General features: G+C 39.8%; 1 protein-coding gene across 1 annotated transcript in view; it reads left to right on the top strand.

Moving 5' to 3' along the window:
• Nucleotides 1-9,017, top strand: part of WASHC5 (WASH complex subunit 5) — a 53,627-nt gene that overhangs the window by 17,023 nt on the left and 27,587 nt on the right. The window contains exons 10-12 of the mRNA XM_011360811.2: nt 2,464-2,591; nt 5,433-5,562; nt 8,542-8,654. Coding sequence (XP_011359113.1) covers nt 2,464-2,591; nt 5,433-5,562; nt 8,542-8,654 — 371 coding nt within the window. The remainder of the gene's footprint in view (nt 1-2,463; nt 2,592-5,432; nt 5,563-8,541; nt 8,655-9,017) is intronic.

The raw sequence follows: 9,017 nt of genomic DNA, 5'->3' as shown, positions 1-9,017 counted from the left end.
TCAGTCTCAGCTTCATCTTCAGACAACTATGCCCGACAGCTGTACCTGCATTCTGAGAGCCAGTGGTCTCCTGGGTTTGCACCCTGCCAGGGACAACCTCGGCTGTCAAGAGTCCTGTGCTTTCATCTTCAGCCACATCTGTTTTTCATTTCTGTGTCTGACAGTTGTCTGACCTGGTTGCTCAAGGTCATAATTTGCCAGAAACAAGTGATTCGCCTAACTGGTTGTGAGTCATGTGTGAGAAAAGTAACTGCTTATTTAGCTTGTAGGGAATTTCAGTCATGGTGTGCAAGAAGGAACACATATTCTTCATAGCTCCTCCTACTAACCCGCTGGAGGCATTTCACCCGGGCTTACAATGCTTCCGCAGTGCCTGGTGGCTGTTGAAGAAACACTCTCTGGGGCAGCATTGGCTAGACAAGGCCAAGTCTGACCCCAGGCTTATCATGCTTCTGGTTCTCTCCATTCTCTGGGTCTAAATTCTTGAGGGGCAGATCTGAGAGAGAGGATCGGACCCTGAGAACACTGGAAACCACACCTGGTTTATATCAAGGAGTTAATTGTAATGCGCAGTGAAGTCCCCTATCCAAAAATGAAAGTAAATTAATATCAGAAAGTTTCTTGTTAAATTAGAATTAATTTAAAGACAAGTGGAAATCCTTACACGTTTGGCGTGGTCGGTTTTTTTGTTTTGGTTTTTTATTTAGGAAAATATGAAGCTGAAAATATTGTCTCTGTATGATCTATATCACCAGTTCCAAGGTAGTTCGGGAGAACGCATGATAAATGAGAACTCTGCAGTTTCCCATGAAAACTGAGCCCTGCTCCAGGTTGTCGTGAGTCCCCTCCTGATGGAGTAACATAGAAATCAATATATAAAATGGCCTCCCACAGGCTCCACCATAACCGAAGCACCGAACACAGCCCTGACAGTTGCTCATAGAACAGAGTCATTCTGTACGTGCCAGCCATTCCCAGATGCTGATGGGACAGCTAGGAAAGCGGGAAGGTACACGTGTGATGCTAGAGTGACTGCCAGAGACCTTGAACCTTATCAGCTGTGGACTTTTTGACAATGTTTATTATCTTCAAGTTTTTATTTTGACTTCATTTGTAGTCTAGATGGCTTTTACTTGTAAATATTTTTGCTTTATCCTATTTTCTTATCCTTTCTTAGGTAATAATTGGCCTCATAAACCAATTTTAACAAATATCAGCATTTTTTTAATTCTATATATTAAAAACATCATTTGTTTTATTTAAAACAGTTTAGCTTGGCTTCTAATAGGTTGAACAGGGAATGAGGACATCTGGCGTTTTATCCCTGGTTCAGTCACTGCCTAATTTGTGGCCTTGTCCTAATTGCCATAATCTCTGGGCCTAGATAGTGGGTGGTCCAGAAAACTCTAAGTGCCTTTGCCCTTGGCTCTTTACAAGGAGCAGAATGGTTCCTGGTCTGTTTCTGTTTATAAGTACCACCACACCTTTGTGTGGGTAACCCTACTCCCCTATTATGTAGGTTCCCCAAGACCACCCCAGGGTCAGTGATTCACTAGCAAGACTCAGCATATAGTAGTGCTCTTGGCCACGATTTATCACAGCAACAGGATAGAAAGCAAAAGCAGCGAAGAGAGAAGGCGCACAGGGCAAAGTCTGGAGGAGACCAGGCACAAGCTTCCAAGAGTCCTCTCCAGTGCAGTCGTGCGGGATGCCTTCAACCCCCCACCAGTGAGTTGTGACAGCACAGGTGAAATGTTGCCAACCAGGGAAGCTTGTTAGAAACTCAGTGCCCAAGGTCTTTGTCAGAGGCTGATCACACGCTGCTTCTGCTTGGCACGTACCAAATTCCAGACTCCAAGAAGAAAAATGTGTTCATCATAAACATTGTTTGTACAAACGATTAAAGCATAATGGGCCATTGTTATCAGTTTTCAAAATGATGGAAACTCTTCCAAAATCCAAATTCCCAGATGCTAGCCAGGGGCCACCCTTGCAAATGTGCCTTTCTGAAAATAGCAGTGTCAGGCCTGCTGTATTAACTCTCTTCTGGGTACCTGTCCACAATTGAATGGCAGCACTCAATGCCTAAATGAAAGCAACTCCAAACAGACATGACATAAAGAGGACCCAGGAAATGGTGTCAGAAGGCTCTACCTGTTTATATTGGATAGTCAATAATAAATCAACCCCAAAGTGCCTGCAAAATTTGGAAACACTGTTCTTCAGCTTGCTTTTTTTCATTCAACAATATATCATGGATCACGTTCCATGTCAAATCTAATTGTCATATTTAACAGTTCGATTGCACTTCTTAGCCGGGATGTACTATAATTTTAGCATCTGTTATTGATATATACATTACTTTTTAAAGGTTTAAAGTGAAGGAAAGTATTTAATAATTCATATCTCATAGATATTTTCTACACATTTAATAAATGGAAACTCCTTTCTTCCTACTTGTAGCCTGTGACCCAAACAACAAACGCCTTCGTCAGATCAAGGACCAGATCCTAACAGACTCTAGGTACAATCCCAAGATCCTCTTTCACTTGCTGTTGGATACTGCACAATTTGAGTTTATACTCAAAGAGGTAAAATTATTCAGTGAATAATCACCAAAGTCTGAGTTACTTTATGCTTAAAATTTTTTTTATAGATTGGGATTTAGTAGCAGTATCTCCGATTCGAGCTACAGATTCTAGCTGTCTGAGATAATTCTTACAGAAAAAGGACAGGATTAAACGTTGAACAGGCATTTAGTGCCAATGGTCATTGGAGATACAATGATGGAAAAAGTACACAGGATTGTGGAGGTTGCAGTCTAGTGAGGACATGGACATGAATCAGAATCACACTAATGAAAATATAAATGCAAACCCATATATGTGCTCTAAAGGAAGAGAACACAGTCCTCTCAGTACCCAAAATAAAGGATCCTATCCTAGTTTTGACAACTTCCCTGAGAAGAGAGGTAAGAGCTTCTGAAGGGACAGGAAGAAGGGACCTGTTAGAGTTAGCTAAGACAAAGGTAGGGACTGTGATGGAGAACATTCCAGAAAGGACAGAATAAGCCCTCTTGGATGGGAAACAGCAAGGTCTGAAGGATGAGTAAGCTTGAGGGGAGAAAATACAAGAGAAAAGTGGTCTGAAATGATGAAGGGTGCTGGACCTCACGAGATTTCAGTCTTCATCTTAAGAGCCGTGATGGCCTATTGGAAGTGGCTTATGTAGGATGGATGATTGACATTTAATCAACGTCCTCTGAAGGACTTTAAGGAATTCAAGTTCACTGAAGGAAATTCTGGGTTAGTCTTACCCCTAAAGAAGCTCCTATGGACATAACCAAAATGGCAGATACCTGGGAATGTCTGGCTTTTGTAAAGAGTAACCCTCGGGGTTTGGATCAGGTGGGCCCAGGAACTAACCCAGACATCAATGCCCATTCAGAACCGTCACTCACTCACTCCTCGATCTGATTAGTGGTGCACTAGGTGTTTCTTTGTCTTCTAGGTACACGAGGACACTGTCCTCTCCTATGAAGCAGCTCAGAAAAAGTAGACGTTGATTTTTAACGGGATGTTAGCGCACGTGCTGGGTGTTTCCAGTGACTTGACTCGGTATCACTTTATAAGATCAGAGAGATGCTACCCCTTTTTGATCCCTTAAATATTGCTAATGTTTTTCCTCTGAATAGCAAATCATTATTGAATACCTTCTCTGTTCCCAGTGAGGTGCTAGGAGTTCAAATGTGAACAAGACATGTCCCTGCCAACAAGGAGTTCTCAGTGTGGTAGGGAGGAGAGGCAAATTAAGCTGAGATGAGAACCAGGAAAGACCCAAGAACGGGAACCAGGCATCTTATGAGTTGGTCAAAGCAAAACTGGCCTTTCAGAGGCAAGTAAGAATTGCCCACAAGGAAGAAATGCCCTTGGCGCAGTTAGGATCAGGAACCAGAGCTCTAGCAACCCCAGACTGTAGAGTGGACATCAACACAAGTCTGAGTCATCTGTCTGACCAAGCCAGTGTTTCACATCGTAAAGCTGTTCTCTGGACTCTGTTGGACTAGAATGGGCAGCTCCCTTGCTCTATTCAGAGAGAAGGAAGACAGAAAACAGCCTAAAGGAGCACCTGTTCATCGCTAAAGGTCTTCAGGAAGAGAACGACCCGGTAGAAAGAGAAAAAAAGCTGCCCAATACAAATTGAACAAAGCAATGACATGTTTGAATTTCTGACATTTCAGCTTCATTCTTTAACCTATATTTTTATCTCTTCTACCTCCCACCCCATCCTCTTTCTAGAATCACTTTCTGATTCTCCTGTAAACATATTAATTGGAACAGTGTTTCTTCTAATCTTTATATGAAGGCACATCTCCTATTTTGAGGACCATCCCCTATCTTACATCTCATCTTACAAGATATGAAACCTATGAGTTCAACCTGTGAATGAGTGTTTGAAGGACTCAGAAGGCATTTGGTCTATAATGAAGGCTTCATTATATTTGTATTGCTACTACTGGTCAAATGGCATTGATGGGTCCCAGGCACTCAACGATAGGGTGGGCTCGTAAATAAGTCTCACTGTTCCTTATCCTATAACTTATTTCACTGATTAATTACCCTGCCTGATCACTAGGATTCCTGTGCCACTGGCTCCACAAAATTCTACCCAGCCTTGATCCTTTCACTTGCAAATTGAGTCTCCCTACCCCGTTGCTTATCTCATCAATATTCATTTTGATGCTGAAGAATGAAGAATTTCTCAAGTGAAAAATCAATATTCATGCATATTTACCTCTTAAGAGCCCAGTGAAATAAACTCCTGTACCTTGGCGACATACCTTAAATATGTTTTTAAAGTTTGTTTCAAAAAAGAAGAAATAAAAACCCTGAGTTGTACTATTTCCTTCTCTGCCCAAGTCTTTATAGGACTTAAATTTTATGAAGGAATGAATTAATAAACTGAATTACTGTTAAGCAAAGAAACCACCTGTAATCAAACAAGAAAGGATTTTTTGTAAGTAATTTAGTTCATTCCCCAGTCAGATTAAAGTAATACTCAACCTTCCCTGACTAATTAAATTAGAATTACAGAAATTGTTACCTCGAAAGGACCTTAGAGCAGTAGTCACCAGATTTAAAGTCACATTAAAAATTCTGACTCCTGGGCCTACCCGAGACCTGAACCAGAATCTTCAGGAGTGGGGCTTGGGAATCTGAAAACTCAGGAGCTGCCCAGGTGGTGCTCATGTATCTCAGAGATGGTCTGGCTTTGCCCCTCCATGTGTGTAAAGCAGTAAGACTTAAGAGCTGACATCAAGGAGATGTTCATGTTAGGCTTATATTTTTATAATAAATTGGGTGTCACTCAGGCTTTCTTAGTAAACTGCCTAATCTGGGTTTTTCTCCTAATCTCTTCTGTCCTGTCAATAGATGTTCAAACAAATGCTTTCCGAAAAGCAAGCCAAATGGGAGCATTACAAGAAGGAGGGCTCAGAGCGGATGACAGAGCTTGCTGATGTCTTTTCGGGAGTGAAACCCCTAACCAGAGTAGAGAAAAATGGTAATTGCTGAAGAGGAAATACTGATTTGTTAGAAATGTATACACAGATTATTGGAAGTAGGCAGAGCCGAAGTCCTGATGTTGTCATCATCATATGCTAGGACACTACTAATGAAGATCCCTCGGGCCCTCTCCCACGTCCTCTCTGGATTTCAGGTTCCTCGTCTTTGGAATACGAAGTTAGGCTAAATCAAGGGTTCTTATTCTCTGGTTCCTAGATGGCCCTTACAGAGTCATAATCCATCCTCCCACCCCACCATACTATGCAAAACTAGCATTTCAACTTATGTGCATTTGGGGAGAGGGGTAAAGGACCTATAGCTGTCATGATTTACTCGGAAGGATAGTTCACTCAAGAATATTACTAACCTCCAGCGTAGGGGTTATCTAAGATGTTTTCTTCTAATCTTGTTTGGCCCTTTTTCATCGATGCACCCTATCATCTAGTGGCAGAAAAGGGGACATGCAGACTGTTTTGAAACAAAACGTAGCTTAAGTTTTACTTTAGTGATTTTAATCCTGCTTCTTTTAGGAAATTTTATCTATAGGAAAATTGCCATATCACTTCAAAATTTTATACAGATAGGAATGTCTCAAATTGCCCCCGAATGACCATTCTGAATTTTAAAGTGACAAATTATACTATTTTTTTAATGTTTAATGTTTGTTTTAATTATCAAATTCATTTCCTATAATTATGTAGTAGAATTGCTTAATAGTATAGCTTTTTATTTTAAAAAGTTTACTATTTTTAATCAATATGAGCTTGTGATTACCTTATTTGGCTTTTATTGATTTATTTGATCTTGAATGATTGAATATATTTCCAGATTACATTATTTCATTTGGGAAAAGTCGACCAGTTTCTAATGATGTGATATAAATTGGCAATTTGTTTTGCAGGTTGCTATGTTGGGACTAAAAAACAAAGAACTACCTGTAACAATATGACCAGCTTAGTTGTCCAGAATCAGGCACCTTAATCTCTGTTCTAGTCTCTTTTAACTTCTTATAAATAGCAGCATTATCCCAGAGGTCACTCAAAACAATATCGTATGGCAATTACAAAATAGTCATGGGGAAGTAAAGCTTAGAAAATACAGTTAGTAATATTGTAATTATGTATAGTGCCAAATGAGTACTAGACTTATCAGGGGGATCACTTCATAAATTATATAAATGTCTTACCACTATGTTATATACCTGAAACTAAAACAAAATAATCGAATGTCAACTATAATTGAAAAAAAAAACATCATCTTATACTTTTTCTGGCTATGTAGCATATTTCAGCCTATGAAGTACTTTTCAGATATTTCTCATTTGATCCTTACAATCCTATAAGGATCATTATTTTATATATCATTATTTTATATATATATTTTTTGTTGTTGTTAAGTTTATTGGGGTAACATTGGTTAATACAATTATATAATTTTCAAGTGTAATTATAATTTGACATCTGTGTATTCTATTACGTGTTTACCACCCAAAGTCCAGTTTCCTTCAGCTACCATATATTTGATCACCTTTAACCACCTACCTACCCCCTCCTCCCCAACCCCCTACCCTCTGGTAACCACTGGTCTATAGTTCATGTCTATGAGTCTCTGTTTGTTTGTCCTGTTCATTTGTTGCTTTTAGGTTTATATCCCACATATAAGCGATATCATGTGATTTTCAACTTTTTCTGTCTGGCTTATTTCGCTTAGCATGATTATCTCGAGGTCCCTCCCTGTTGTCGCTAATGGCAGTATTTCATCTTTTCTTATGGCTGAGTAATATTCCATTGTATATATGTACCACGGCTTCTTTAGCCAATCATCTATCATAGGACACTTCAGTTGCTCCCATGTCCTGGCCACTGTGAATAATGCTGCTATGAATATCGGTGTGCAAATTTCTTTTTGGATATGGGTTTTCAAGGCTTTGGGGTAAATATCCAGCAGAGGGATTATTTTATATGAAAGGAAACTGAAGCTTAAAAAAGTAATCCCTTGCCTAAGGTAACAGAGGTCTGGAGCCTGGATCTAACTCATCACCTCAGACTCCAAATCTTATGCTCTTTCTACTGCTCCATAGCTATCCCTCAGTCCTGCAAAAAGTCTTTAAAATTACAACTCGTGGTCCTCATGTCAATTACAATAAATTAGATTATAAGCCCTTAAGTGATTTTATTAAAGTGAAGTCATCTTACTGATTAAAAAAAAAACTTTAGGGAATCAACTTGGTGAGGTGAAAAGAGCAAAAGCCTTTGAATTGAGACAGTAGTAAAAGTCCAGGCTCTACCATTCAGTGACCATGTAGCCCTGCATAGGATTCTTACCACCTCTGGGCATCAGTTGTCCTGTCTGAGAAACGAGATGAAGCTTAGAGCTTTGCCTGACCCACTGAGGATACTCGGAGCATATGAATGCCCTTCCCTTTCTCTCCCATGTGAAATGCCAGCTGATTTGTTGATGCAAGTAGCATCACCTAGTTCAGACTTCTCCACAGCTCACCACTTGTACCTCACACTCCTCACAGGTGGGTCTCTTTCCCTCTATGCCACTGTCATATTTACCCCCAAACCTCTGCTTATGCATGTCCCCTCATCTAGGGATAAACTATCCCTCTTCCTCTCTCTGTCTGTCCAGGTCTGTGCCCCTCCTCGCTTCTCCAGAAAGCTCTCTCTATGCGCCATCCTTTTCCTTCCCCCCTCCTCCCCACTGCCGCTGCCACCTTTGCACACAGACAATTTACAGCAAGTACTTGGGCCTTTAAACCTTTCTGCCAGGTATTGTAGACTGAACTACTCGGGTAGAAAGTTTCATCTCTTCTACATCGAATGCCCCAGGCATTTTTGTTTCTCTTATAAGAAGATAGTAAAAGCTCTGGGAGTAAGAACTAGATTTGTAAAGGATTACTTAATTAAATTCAAAGCCATGGCTCTAGGAATTATGGGATTTCAATAGTTTTTCCTTGTTTCTGTATTAATAGAAAATCTTCAAGCTTGGTTCAGAGAGATCTCAAAACAGATATTGTCTTTAAATTACGATGATTCAACTGCTGCAGGCAGGAAAACTGTGCAACTAATACAAGCTTTGGAGGAGGTAAGGAAAGTCTTTTTATATCATCAGTCATGCCTTTTGACCCACTCAGCAATTTGTTCCTGGAAATGTATCTATGAAAATATTTCAGCACAAGCAAAAGCAGTATGAATTAATGTCCTCACTGTAATATTATATACAGGGTCCTAAAATTGTAAAAATAATTAAATGACCGGCATGCAGAGAATGACAGCAAAACATGATATTTCAACTTGTGGAAACGTGAAGTCTCAGAAAAATAGTTATAAAAATAGTACAGAAACATTGGGGAAAGTGTGGTAAGGAAGTAAAAGCAAAAACAAAATTGCATTGTATACACCATTTTTAGGTTTGTAAAAAGGCTGTTCTTTGGGGGAAAATCTAGAA

Source organism: Pteropus vampyrus, unplaced genomic scaffold (assembly GCF_000151845.1).
Source record: "Pteropus vampyrus isolate Shadow unplaced genomic scaffold, Pvam_2.0 Scaffold59, whole genome shotgun sequence".
Classification (NCBI taxonomy): Eukaryota; Metazoa; Chordata; class Mammalia; order Chiroptera; family Pteropodidae; genus Pteropus; species Pteropus vampyrus.
This window is presented reverse-complemented; position numbering and strand designations above follow the sequence as displayed.